Here is a 14,891-nt window from a genome sequence, read left to right on the forward strand (position 1 = left end):
GCATTGTGGGCTGTGAGCGCCACACGAATTTGGCATGAACGGCCCATAACGTTTGGTATTCGCCGAACGTGCGAATAGCCGGTGTTCGAGATGAATAAGCGTTTGACTTGAACACCAAGCTCATCCCTATTCCTGAGAAAAGAGACAGGAAAATGTCTGCCTATCCTCAATCTCACTGGGACCAGCCTTCATGCCAATGGACAGAAGCAATCCATGCATGTTTTATATGGATATAAGTTTAAACACAGTATTAATCCTTTCGCTGCCAGGCCCTGTGCTCCATTTTATACACTCGGGTGGCCAGACTATTTTTACACTTTCCTTTTCTTTTTTATTCTTCACTTATAGCTTTTAGAATTTGTGAAAGACCCCCCCCCCCCCCACCATATATTTTCGGAAAGCACATGATCAGTAGAATAAAAAGGTGCCACTGATTTTTTAGACCCTGCGGTATTAGCACAAATGTTTATCAAACCAATATATTGGCAAAAAATACACTAAAACCATTATTGGCAGATAAAAACACAGCAAATTTGACAAAATTCCTACTAAATATAAAAGCTTAACCTGTTTTGAGTTAATAAATAACAAATATTTGTAACATTTATATTGCACCTTTTTGGAGAAATTGTGAAAATTGAACAGACGCAAAAGTGTAAATATCCACATTTCTCAAAATTCTGAAGGTTTTCATTCTTCCCTTACAGCTTTCAGAATTTGTGAAAGACCCCCAAAACCATATGTTTTCTGAAATGATATGACCTCTAGAATAAAAAGAAGGTGCCACTGATTTTTTAGACCCTGTGGTATTAGTGCAAATGTTTATCACACCAATATATTGGCAAAAACACAGCAGATAAAAACACAGTTCATTTTACACAATTCCTGCTAAATTCCTACTAAATATAAAAGCTTAATTGTATGGAGTTAATAAATAACAAAAAGTTTTCGTTTTTTCATTAAGCCTTTTTGCATAATGGTGAAAATCCAACGTATCCAAAACAAATATTTGTAAATTTTAAATTGCGCCTATTTTCAAAATGGTGAAAACCACCTGCAGCCTGAGGCTCTAATTGGCTTGAAAAAGGTTGGACTTTGTGTGACAATAGTGGATTTAATATTCGCTATCGCTATCTTCTTCCGGCTTCTCCTCCTGGCCAATCAGGACAGATTTGGTGGGCAGGGAGGAGAAGCTGAGGTATCCATGGAGGGGTGAGTGCGGGCAGACCTGGGGGGGTCTTACTGTGTTTGTTTTTTTGTTTTTTTTAAACATTTTTACGTTTTTACTTTTTTTTTTTTTCATTGTATAATTTTTTTTTTTGGGGGGGGGGGGGGGGTCTTGGTTGAGATATCAGGGGCCTAAACAGACCCCCATATCTCTTTTTTTGAAACAGAGAAAGGGATTGAGAATAGAGATTCCTCACTCATTCATAAACTGACGCAGTTACTATTATCAGATGTCAGTGGGCATATAGGAGCAATCATAGTGATCGCTGCATGCGCCTAGGGTGCCACACATGTTTACCAAGCCCTCCTAAGGCCAAACTTCACCCGCGGGATCGAATTGGGGGGAGGCGGATCAGGTGTGGGGGGGTCAGTGCTGGGGGGGGAAGGGGGTTAAAGGGAATAGTAGATGAGAGTGGGGGGAGGGAGCTGAGGGAGGTAGAGAGGCAGGGGACAGTCACATTAGGGGTCAATAACTCTGGTCAGTGGGTTGCAATCTGCTAATTAGAGTTATAGAATTGTTCATCAGAGTCTGCTGAACAATTCTGATATAAGCTTATGGTCATTGAAGTGACCATAAGCTTATAGGAGAGGGAGAAAGGAGGTCCATACAGCAGTGGCGTAGCGTGAGTTGTCAGGGCCCAGGTCAAGGCTAGTTATTTGCGCCCCCCTAACCTGCAGACTTTTAGCACCCCCCCAATTCCCTTCCCTTCCTACAATAATACTGACCAGCCTGATTCCTATACTCACCACTACACTGACCAACCTGATTCCTATACTGACCTCTACACTGACCAACCTGATTCCTATACTGACCAATACACTGACCAACCCGATTACAACACTGACCACTACTCTGACCAACCTGATTCCTATACTGGCAACTACACTGTCCACTATACTGTCCACTACACCAACCATTACACTGTAGACTACACTGACCACTACACTGCACTAACCACTATACTGTCCACTACACTACACTGACCACTATACTGTCCACTACACTACACTGACCACTATACTGCCCACTACACTAACTGCTATACAGTCCACTACACTACTCTGACCGCTATACATTCCACTACACTACACTGACCACTATACATTCCACTACCCTACCCTGACCGCTATACTGTCCACTACACTATACTGTCCACTACACTATACTGTCCACTAAACTACACTGACCACTATACTGTCCACTACACTGTATCATTACACTGTACACTATACTATCCACTACACTAATCACTACACTATACTGCCCACTACACTATACTGACCACTGCACTACACTGATCGCTATACAGTCCACTACACTGTCCTACGTACAGTATTCATATACTGACACTACACTGTGCTGCTCTTCTTTCTCTTTCTATATCTCTCTCTCTCTCTCTCTCTCTCTCTTGCTGCTCCCTCACCAGACTGGTGAGATGTCTCTGAAATCGCCCCCAAAGTCGGGACTGACAAATGTGGGAATGAAATTGAACGAGTTCAGCTGAACTCACAGTGTTATTCCCACGGTCAGTGTGAACCGGGGCTTAATATTTGGGAACTTTGGAGACCAGTTGCTGGAGTTTTGGGCAATGAATGTTGCCTCATTCTTACCTGATATAGAATTATAACTGCTCAACAGTCCTGGGTCTTCTTTGACATATTTTTTGTTTCAAGATGCACCAAATATTTTCAATTGATGAAATGTCTGGGCTGCAGGCAGACCAGTTATGCACCCGGACACTTCTACTACAAAGCCATGCTGTTGTCATAGATGCAGTATGCGGTTTAACATTGTCCTGCTGAAATATGTAAGTCCGTCCCTGGAAACGGTTGTCTGGATGAGAGCATATGCGGCCCTAAAACCTGGATGTATCTTTTAGCTTTGATGGTGCCTTTCCAGATAACCGGAAGGTCCCTCTCCTCTTTAGTCAGGTGGACGTGGAGCCCATAGATGCCAAAAAGAATGTCATATTTCATTTTGTTTGGTGACAGAACAATTCTCCACTTTGCAACAGACCATATACTCCCGCTGTGATTGGACAGAGCAGGAGTCAGTCAGTGGGTCCTATGAAAAACTAGGCAGATCAACATTCTGTTAGTGGGGAAGACAGGGATCTCTGTCTTTCCGCAGTTAAAGCACCCCCACACAGTTAGAAAGCACTGCCTAGGCATACGCTTAACCCTTTGATCTCCTCAGATGTTAACCCCTTCCCTGCCAGTGTCATTAGTACAGTGACAGTGCATATTTTTAGCACTGATCACTGTATTAATATCACTGGTCCCCAAAAAGTATCACTTGGGGTCTGATTTGTCCATTAGGAGTTAATATCTCTGATAATAATTTATTTTCTTAAATCCACTTTTAATTGTCAATACAAATATATATATATATATATATATATATATATATATATATATTAATACGGGGGCCCCCGGATACTGGCCCCCCACCCTATGTGAATGAGTATGGGGTACAATGTACCCCTACCCATTCACCTGTAAAATAAAGTACAAAAAAAACACAACACACAAGATAAAATAATTTATTGCACAGCTCCGGGGGTCTTCCGTCTTCGGGGGTCTTCTCGCCGGACTCCTCCGCTATCTTCTTGTAGCTCTTTTGCTAGCGGAGGAGCCCGGCATTCTTCTTCGTCGCCACGGCCTCTTCTTCTGACTTCGGGGGTCTTGTCCCCCTCTTCGGTTCTTCTGCCGGGCCACCGTGCCTTCTTATAGCTCTTTTACAGGCGGTGGCCCGGTCTTCTGTTACCGCCGCCGCCTTCCGTTCTTCTTCTCCTGGAGATGTTGACTCGAAGCTCTCTCCGGCCGCAATGCCAGGGACGCGCTGTGCGATGAATTATATAGGGACAAGGGGCGGGGTCATCGGTTGATGTCACATGGGTTGATGTCACATGGTGATCCCGCCCCCTTACGATTTCACAGTCCCGGAGGATGCTGGGACTGTCGCCATGTGACATCAACCCATGTGACATCAACCGATGACCCCGCCCCTTGTCCCTATATAAGTCACCGCGCAGCGCGTCCCTGGCATTGCGACCGGAGAGAACGTCGAGTCAACATCTCCTGGAGAAGAAGAAGAACAAGAAGAAGAACAAGAACAGAAGGCGGCGGCGGCGGCAATGACAGAAGACCAGGCCACCGCCTGTAAAAGAGCTAGAAGAAGGTGCGGTGGCCCGGCAGAAGAACCGAAGAGGGGACAAGACCCCCGAAGTCGGAAGAAGAGGCCGGCGGCGAGGAAGAAAGCCGGGCTCCTCCGCTAGCAAAAGAGCTAGAAGAAGATAGCGGAGGAGTCCGGCGAGAAGACCCCCGAAGACGGAAGACCCCCGGAGCTGTGCAATAAACTATTTTATCTTGTGTGTTGTGTTTTTTTTTTTACTTTATTTTACAGGTGAATGGGTAGGGGTACATTGTACCCCATACTCATTCACATAGGGTGGGGGGGGGCGGTATCCGGGGGCCCCCTTATTAAAGGGGGCTCCCGGATTCCGATAAGCCCCTCGCCCGCAGACCCCGACAACCAACGGCCAGGGTTGTCGGGAAGAGGCCCTTGTCCTCATCAACATGGGGACAAGGTGCTTTGGGGTGGGGTGGGCGCGGCCCCCCCTTCCCCAAGGCACCCCCTTAGTCTTCACTTGATCATCAGACCTGCAAGGTTCATTACATTTGCATTACTGACTTTGATATAAGAATTGGCAAATGCACCAGTGAATTTGAAGTTCTAACATGCCCAGCAAGTTTTTGGTACACAACATTTTCGAATGCATTACGAGCAGCGTTTGGCCTTAACAGCTCAATAATCTCTGTACTTATTTATGATGATGAAAAAAAACTAGTCTAGTTGTCCAATAATGGACCATTCCCACCTCAATCTGTAGAACCAGTTTGTGACCCTTAGGTGGGTATTTTTTTAGTCTTTTTAACATATTGCATAGGTCTACTGCATTGTACAGTAAAAGTGAATTAGGCCTATCCTCCAATATACATACAAGTCCCTTTTAGGAAAAAATCTTTGTTTCGGTTTTAGAGTCAAAATAAACCACAAGATGGTTATTTCTACCTGGCATTTCAATGTCTGGCAGTGGGGACAGTTTCATGCGTCTGCCAGTGTCTTTTATGATCAATTACAAAAGCTTTGAGGTTTTCACAGCGGAAGTTCTCACAATAATCATTTCCTTCTGCCGTCTGCCAGTGATGTGCCAGGAGGCAAACCAGAAGAGATAAAGAATTGTTGTGCTAGATGCAGAAGACCATTCAAAGCACCATGTTCAGGTGACGCGCCACTGTCTTCTAACAGTCCTCAAGGTGGCTGAGCATTTTGGCTGTAAATGTACTGATGTGCACAAATACTGCAAATAACATTTGGACAGCTAAGCCACACTGTCTTGGAGCACTCTGGACAGTGCACTGAACTGTCCCTGTAAAGCAAGAGGCTATGATTTTTCTTATTATTATACAGGATTTATATAGCGCCAACAGTTTGTGCAGCACTTTACAACATGAGGGCAGACAGTACAGTTACAATACAATTTAATACGGGAGGAATCAGAGGGCCCTGCTCGTTAGCACTTACAATCTAGAAGGAAGGGTCAAATGATACAAAAGGTAATGGCTGTGGGGGTTTAGCTAATGGAGAAAATGTAAGTACAGTTGTAAGGTGTGGGCAGAATAAGCTTCTCTGAAGAGGAGGGGTTTCAAGGATTGTCTAAAAGCAAACAGAGTTGGATATAATTGGAGAGATTGGGGTAGGGAGTTCCATAGGATAGGAGAGGCTCTGGAAAAGTCCTAGAGGCGAGCATAGGAGGAGGTGACGAGGGAGCTAGACAGCAGGTGGTCTTGGGAGGAATGAAGAGAATGATTAGGTTGGTATTTTGAGACCAGGATAGTGATGTAGTTGGGGACTGAGTTGTGGATGGCTTTGTAAGTTGTTATTATTTTGAATTTAATTTGCGGGGAAAGCAGAAGCCAGTGGAAGAATTGGCAGAGAGAAGTAGCAGACATGGAGCGATTGGTAAGGTGGATGAGCCTATATGTAATGCCGTGTACACATGGCTGGAATTTTCAGCAGCAAAGGTCCGATGGAACGAATTCACCGGACAATTCGATCGTGTGTGGGCTTCATCGGACCTTTGCTGTTGAAAAATCAGACAGACTTTAGATTTAGAACATGTTTCAAATCTTTCCAACAGACTCAAGTCCGGTCAAAAAATCAATTTGTATGCTAGTCCGATGGACGAAAACCGATGGTAGGGCAGCTATTGACTACTGGCTATGAACTTCTTCTTTATTCTAGTCCGGTCGTATGTCATCACATTTGAATCCGTTGGACTTTGGTGTGATTGTGTGTGGCCAAGTCTGTTCGTTCGGAAAGTCCGTGGGAACTCCGCTGAAAAGTCAGTTGGGAAGACCGTCTGACCTAGTCTGCTGGAAAGTCGGGTTGTATGTATACGGCATAAGGGTTTACAACCTCTTTAAGTCCTCATTCACACTGCCACTGTCAAATCTGTGTTTATATGCATTTATAGGATATCACTGCATGTGATAAATTTTCAGTGGTGGCTTTCACTGAGTGTTTACCTGCATTAAAGTGCAGGCAATTTAGCTGTATTTGAAGAAAAGAATTCTGTGCATCCAGGATCTGATTAGAAACGCTATATTCAGCTTAACACCTGCGATCCACATTCCCATGCGATTCAGTGAAATGCAATTTTCAGCCCAATCATTTGAATGGTCTGAAATTGCACTGCATTACACCAAAAGTAATACATGCACTACTTTTTACACACTGGGGTTGATTTGCTAAAACTGGAAAGTGTAAAATTTGGTACAGCTCTGCACAGAAACTGATCAGCTTCCAGTTTTTTTGTCAAAACTTTTTTTGTCAAAACTTATTGAACAAGTAAATCAACCCCACTGTAACTTTATTGCATGGTACTGTGGTACCACACCATCCGATGCAGGCAAACGCATTGCGTTTGCAGTCTGCATTTGTGCAGATTCCACACCCAGTGTGCTGTAAATGAGATGGGGGAAGAGCACACAGAATGCAGGTTTCCCACACTGCGTTCTGGTGTGGGAAACAGGTACATCTTAGGCCTGGTTTACACTGATGCGAATCTGATGCGATCCAAAAGGTATAGATTTGCATGTCGTCTGAAAATACATTGTTTTCTATGAAGGCCATTCACATCAATGCAATGCGATTTTGATCCAGTTAAAAAAAAGGGTCCTGTGCAACTTTAGTATGGGTGCGGTGCAAATTTAATTTCTAGCTATGCCCAGTCCCCTCAGAAATCACAATAAATTCACACCTGTTAAATTACAGAAATCGCATCAGTTCACACGGCATCAGTGCAAACTGAGCCTAAACATAAGATAACATGATCTGGGGGATATACATACTTATTCTTTCCAGGTGTCTTCTCCTGTGTTTGGAAAAGCTAAATACATACGTGCCAGTGTGAACAAGGCCTTAGTTTGACAAATGGCATAGGGCCACAAGTGGGCAGCAGAAAAATCAGTTTGAACACTGTATACAGCCTGTTCACAAATCGTCTCCGTTTCTGATGCTGGGAGGGCTGCTAATATTCCAATTATTGGATCTTCTAAATAAAACACCCAAGATTATTTGGCAGATGGGACTATCTTATTTGAGGACCATTTGGAGTACATGGGAGTTATGGGTTTGTTCACATCCCACCATTGTTCATGACAAACAAAGTACATTAGAGGTAAACAGAGAGGAGTGACCAATGAACTGCTATTGTTGTTCTGCATTGGTATGTTGTTAGAGGCTTCAAGATGATATACAGGCCAGTTGAGAGCATAGGACATAAAATAAAAATTATGGGAGGTGACAGATCTCCCCCTATCTTTAATATCTTGTAAAATGTCCTGTTTATGTACTATAATGTTGAAGTAGGAATATAAATTTAGCAAAACGCAGGGGGAGATTTACTAAAAATGGCACACACAGAATCTGGTGGAGCTGTGCATGATAACCAATCAGCTTCCAGGTTTTATTGGCAAATCTTAACTGAACAAGCTGAAGTTAAAAGCTGATTGGCTACCATGCACATCTGCACCAAATTTTGCACTTTCCAGTTTTAGTAAATCCCCCCCCCATTTAAATGTTAAAATATTGCATGGACAAATAAAAGACCCTTAACATATATACAGTGTGTGTGTTCATAGGTGAAAAGAGAACAAGAACATTTACCAAAGCAAAAAAAAAAGAAAAAATGAACTGTATAAAACATTTTTACCAAAAGCTTTGTTATACCCATCCAATACACAAACAATTTGAATTATTGAAAATTGTTCTTCCAATTGAAATCTGACAGTGCTCTTTCAATAGATGGTGCAGCGCATTTATTTATGCACAGGTCAAAAAAAGTTTTATTTATTATATTTACTATTATATTAAATTCAGAGTTCCTAACCATGTTCATGGCTTGTCATATAAAATGTGTTTAGGCCTCCCCAGCCTTTTTATTTTTAAAGCAGTCTGAAAGAGCTCATCTTCTTCAATAAGTAGTCATATTAATATCAATCCTTGTGGTTCATGCCAGAATTGCCATTTTGCTTTGGCTTATTTAAAACTATATTTTTTATGACTGCACCTAAGTTTTACTTAATGTATTTTGTACTACGTCATACTTTTTTTAAAAATTTTTTTTTTTTTTTTAAAGTATTGTTCAAAAAAGTCATATTTCTTGTAAGGTAATGAGAAAATTATTTCTTATAACATAAATGTCATTGTCTTGTGTCTTCCATGCACAGAACTTCACAAAAGGAGGTGGGTCCGAAGGTTCTCGATGTGCCACCCGTCTGGAGCTGCTCCAACGTGGATGTGATGACGGACATATTATAGATCCCAAAACACTTATCAAAATTGTGAAGGACACACCCTTGAGTGACAACGCTGATCAAGGAATGATCACACAACTTGCACCCCAGAAAGTGCATCTGAAACTCCGCCCAGGTGAGACTCTCAATGTCAAAGAGCTCTTTTCGCAGTTTAAAACTTTGTGAAGTGTAGAGTCAATGTAAAGTCTTACTGTACCTGAAACTTTTTTTCTTAGTTTATACCGGGAAGGTCTTCATTTTCATTTTTTTCTGCTGATAGTTGCCTGTGAGAAAGTGAGGGGAAATCTCTTTGGCAGGAACATGGACAGCAATAAAAACCTGAGAAGCAATCACAAATAGGGATGATCTTGGGGTTCAGGCCAAGCATGTTTCATCTGAACCTGAGCTGATTTGGGTAGTTTTCCTACCCATCTGTTGGAACCTCTGGCTGCTATAAATGGAAGTCAGCAGTTTTACTACTGACACTAAATGAAGCTTCTGGCTACCCACTGGTTTATTTCAAATTGTAAATACACTGGAAAGCATTCTGAGTGACATCACTGACCAGATATGATCATGGCCATATGGCTATATGGTTAATGACATCAAACAGGTTCCCTGGCCCTGTTTATATTCTAGCAGTGTTGGGGAACTGTCAGTTACAGTGAATTTCAGTGGGAGAGGATTGTTGTGCACTGGCCATTCTGGTTGTGTTGTCCAGGCATTGTTCACCAGGGATCTACATCATTGGTCAGAGCGATTGGCATTGGATTTACATTGTTCGTTGTGATTGATAATGGATCTACATTATTGGACATTGTGATTTACTTTGGATTTACCTTATGAGAAAAAGTACTTTTATTATGGTGTCTGTATATTTTCTATATATTTACCATGTTCCACTTACTCATTCATGTGGGATATCCAGGAGCCTCCTTATTTTAAAGGGGCTTCCAGATTTCGACAAGTCCCTTCATACAGATCCCCACATCCACCAAGCCTGGGATGTGGGGATTAGGCCATATGATCACCCCCCTATGTAATCAGAAGGCGTTTTGATGACGCTATTAAAGGCGAAACGCGTAAAAGGAGGGATTACATGGTCTCTGGCATCACATCTGTGTGATGGAACTTCAGGCGCATAGAACACATGGCGAACCTCCATGCGAGAGGAAACAGCCAGCGATACACACACACACAACGCTAAAATCACTGGGTGCCGGCTCGGGCACTTTGTAATTTTTTGTTCTGTACCTTGCTTTTTACTTATTTTGAATAAAAAAAGTTGCACTATGAGGGGCATATTTTTTTTCCCTGAGTGCATGCCAAGAGCTCAGATAGAAAGGAATTAGGGGAGTCCCAGGGATTGTCATTGTCTACTATGCAAGCTGATCCACACTATACTTGGGTCTTAATGTCTGGTGAGTGTCAGTGTGATTAGAGGGGGTGAGAATAACGAAGACGCATGTTATAGAGCACCTAATGATTGTATGATTTGAGCACATTTGCAGGTGGACATTCATTTAAAGTCACAAGATTGGACTTTTTACTTTGACTGTGGATATTATTAAGTCCATCATGTCCAACCTATGTGTGTGATTTTATGTCAGTATTACATTGTATATCCCTGTATGCTGTGGTCATTCAGATGCTTATCTAATAGTTTTTTGAAGTTAAAGATGCTCCCTGCTGAAACCATTGCCTGTGGAAGAAAATTCCACATCCTTACCGCTCTTACAGTAAAGAACCCTCTACGCAGTTTAAGGTGATAAGGCTATTTTTATACCTACCTCACTTATATGCTTACCTATACATAAAATAAGTGATTAAAAACCTTTTATCTATATGAATCAAACCATGAAAGTAAGAACGAATGATACCTGTGCGAAAACGGTAACAATCTAATTTATTTAAACTTACTATTGTACAGAAAAGAAACTTGTATTGATCCGAGGTTAGCAACTGTAACATAAATGATACAACCTTAAAAAAAACGATGTTACCAATGATACAAAATTTTGCTATAATGATATTGATGTTAGGCTAATTGGTCTTTAATTCCCAGGGATGTATCTTGGCCCTTTTTTAAATATTGGTGCTACATTGGCTTTTCTCCAATCACCTGGTACTATTCTAGTCAGTAGACTGTTTGTAAAAATTAGGAACAATGGTCTGGTAACTACTTGAAATTCCTTAAGGACCTTCTGGTGCAAGCCATCTGGTCCCAGTGTCTTCTTAATGTTAAGTCGATTTCTAATTCTGTCCTCTGTTAGCCATGATGGTGCTTCCTGTGATGTGTCATGAGGATAAACATTGCAGTTTTGGTTACTGAAGCCCCCGATTTCCTCATGAAGACTGAGGAGAATAAATTCAATTCAATTAATTCAATAAATATCTTTATGGTACCAATATGATCTGACCTCCCTTTCTTACTATTTATGTACTTAAAGAATTTTTTTTACTCTCCTTCACTATGTGTCTTTCGTGTTCTACCTTAGCCGCCCGATTGCACCCTTACATTTCTTGTTGCATTCTTTGTAATGTTGGAATGCTGATTTTGATCCCTCCGCCTTGTATTTTTTGAAGGCCTTCTCCTTTGCTTTTATATGCATTCTTGCATAAGCCCTTGTACACACGGTCGGTCATTCCGACAACAAAATCTGTTTTTTGATTTGTTTTATGTTTGTAACACAGTTGAGCTATACACAGGATACCTATCTCCCATAATTATTTACACTATATGGTATATTTGTGTTATATACACAAGATTTCTGGTTCAGCAGCAAGGGTATCATATTGCAGAATCAGTGGGAGCCCTGGGCGTGTCACTTGCCACCATCGCCTGGCACCAGATATGGATTGCCACTTGCCACCATCGCCTGCACCCTGATGTGGATTGTCACTTGCCACGTCACCTGCCACCATTTGCGGATTGTCACCTGCCACATCGCCTGCCGCCAGATGTGGATTGTCTCTTGCCACTGTTGCCTTCCACCAGATGTGGATTGTCACTTGCCATTGTCACCTGCCACCATTTGCGGATTGTCACCTGCCACATCACCTGTCATCAGATGCGGATTGTCACTTGCCATGTTGCCTGCCACTAGATGTGGATTGTCACTTGCCATGTCACCGGCCACCAGATGTGCATTGTCACCTGCCACCAGATGTGGATTTTCACCTGCCACCAGATGTGGATTGTCACCTGCCACCAGATGTGGATGATCGCTTGCCACGTCACCTGCCACTATTTGCAGATTGTCCCTTGCCATGTCGCATGCCACTAGATGTGGATTGTCACTTGCCATGTCGCCTGCCACCAGATGTGCATTGTCACTTGCCACCAGATGTGGATTGTCACCTGCCACCAGATGTAAATGATAGCTTGCCACGTCACCTGCCACTATTTGCGGATTGTCACTTGCCATGCCAGCCAGTGCCACAAAATGTGCATTGTCGCTGCATTGGTGGGAGGCTGGCAGCACTGGTCCATTTAGCACAGAGGCAGGTGCAGTTGTTAGCTCTGAGTGAGGGCAGAAGTGCAGTGATGAAGGGCGGGCAGTGATAGATTATGTCATCTCGCTGCTCCCCGCCGCAACTCCGACATTGAAGAGGCCTGGCTGGGAGGGTAGAAGATCAGTGATGCAGGGCAGGCAGAGAGAGATGATGTCATCTCTGCTCATCCACCCACTCACTTCTCTGATCCACCTGCCCGGCTCTCTCATGCAGCCTGCCCGCTTGCCGCACCTGCGGCCCAGTTGCAGAGAGGCCATGCCCCGCTGGTTAGGCAGGGACCCCTGCGATAAGAGACTCAGGGGCTATGGGCCCCAGATTCGGGGCTATAGCCCCAATAGCCACCCCTGGCGACGACACTGAGTATAATCATTGCTTAAAAAAAAATGGTAATCCATTGATTTAGAAGTAAAGATAAACTACATGATGTTCAAAAGAGTGTACTTAGAATAAATACTCTTATTGTTAACTGGCATTGAACTAATTAGGTAAAAAATATTTATTTATGCTTTGCAGTTCTGGTGTAAACCTAGTCATTCCTGAAAAGTCAGATGTACTAATTCACTAAATAATCTACACAATGTAATTCTGGAGAACAGGATATAAAATTCAGATGATAGTGTGGGTGTGAGAATAGATGTACAAGATAAAAAAAAACTCACAACAAATTTTTAGCAACTCAACTTTGTAGAAAAAGTTGACTCATGTTTGTAGAAAATATGTATTGCAGCGGAAACCAGGTGCACTCAGTAAATGACTGAGATACTTACAATACCCTGGAAACCAGAGTCTAGCAACATCCCCTACACTGGGCACTCATTCAGATACTTTTCTAGCATTAGATGACTTCAATGTTAACTCCCCTCCAGATCCCTTGATCTCTTTTGATTGACCTTTTCTCTTTTGATTGACCAGAAGCCTGCTGCATGCAACAATCTCCTCCTAAACATTTCAACCAATCAGTGACAGGCCACGGGATTTCTTTAAAACACTACACCTTGGTTTTAAAGAGCCAAGATAATTGAACCCTTTCATCGAATAGAGCCCCCGCCATATGTTATGTCTGTGAAAGGTTCTTTCTGAATTAATATGCAGAAATTGTTATATGAATCTGCTTTATTGCTAGACATTATGTGCCATTTTTGACCATATATGTCCATGTGCTTGAAGGACCAAAGTTTTCAACAAAAAGGAAATACTGAATACAAAGTGCACAATTAACGTCCGATCAATGATGTAATCTTTAAACCACTGTTTACTTTCTGAAATGTGCAGTCTGGTATTTTTCCTCTGGAAATGAAGTTTGAGATGGGCCAAAAGGCCGCACAAGGGTTGCCACCCTGTTTGAACCAAGTTTTTTATAACTATTGTCCAGTTCCTTGATTGATATGTGCAGGGCCGCTGATAGGGGGGGGATCACCGGCCCTCTGGTAGGGGTCCGGTACACAGGGGGAGCATCATGCAGCCGCAGAACAATGCCCTGTGTAGCTCTCTGCAGAGGCTGAAGCCTATTTCTCCCCCTCCCACCAGCATTCAGCTGCTAGAGCAAGAGACGCACATGGCATTGTTTTCTGTAATTAACTCCCAGGGTCGGCATTCACATGTAAATCACACACTATTTATATGTAAATTGTGCAGGTATTTATATGTAAATTAGGTCTGCAACTCGCGGGCATTCAGATGCAAATCACGCTTCCTCCTCTGAATGCCGTCCACTTGGAGGATGTAAACAGCCACTTCTATGCCCATTGAGCCTGCCCCCAGATAGCGCACTTGGAGAGTGGTTCAGTCCTGCAGCAGAGGCAAGTAGGGTGCAGTGGGTTATTGTTTGGAAAGCAAAGGTAAATAGGTAGGGTGCAGAGGTACACAGTGAAGTGGTCACCATTTAGGCCCCTTTCACACTGATGGACCAATCGGGGTCACCTGTCAGTTTTTCAGGTGGACCCGATCGGATCATCCATGGCTCTCTATGGAGCGGTGGATGTTAGCAGACAATCCTGTCCACTAAAAACAGACGGGTACTGTACTAACCATGCAATGTTAGTCCAGCAATCTCCCCCACTCGGCTGTTGTGTTCTGACAGGGGGACAGCCCCCCCACCAGAACACTTTGATCAGCACTCTCTGCCATTGGCTGAGATTGTTGATCTGGAGTCAGACAGTTGCTGGTTTTCCAGCATGCACATCCGCCAGTGGCCAGCCAGACCAACATACAGATGGGCAGAATGTTGGCCTGTATTTTCTTGTACTGGCAAATGTCTCCCAACATTCTGCCCATGTGTACAGGGC

General features: G+C 43.0%; 1 protein-coding gene across 1 annotated transcript in view; it reads left to right on the top strand.

The window, feature by feature from the left end:
• The window catches only part of ITGB7 (integrin subunit beta 7), a 132,686-nt gene that overhangs the window by 65,492 nt on the left and 52,303 nt on the right, over nt 1-14,891 (top strand). Inside the window, exon 5 of the mRNA XM_077483870.1 lies at nt 9,025-9,226. Within this exon, the coding sequence (XP_077339996.1) occupies nt 9,025-9,226 (202 nt within the window). The remainder of the gene's footprint in view (nt 1-9,024; nt 9,227-14,891) is intronic.

The sequence above is a fragment of the Lithobates pipiens genome, unplaced genomic scaffold (assembly GCF_037356315.1).
Source record: "Lithobates pipiens isolate NorthernLeopardFrog02 unplaced genomic scaffold, aLitPip1_a1.2 Scaffold_16, whole genome shotgun sequence".
In the NCBI taxonomy this organism is placed as follows: domain Eukaryota; kingdom Metazoa; phylum Chordata; class Amphibia; order Anura; family Ranidae; genus Lithobates; species Lithobates pipiens.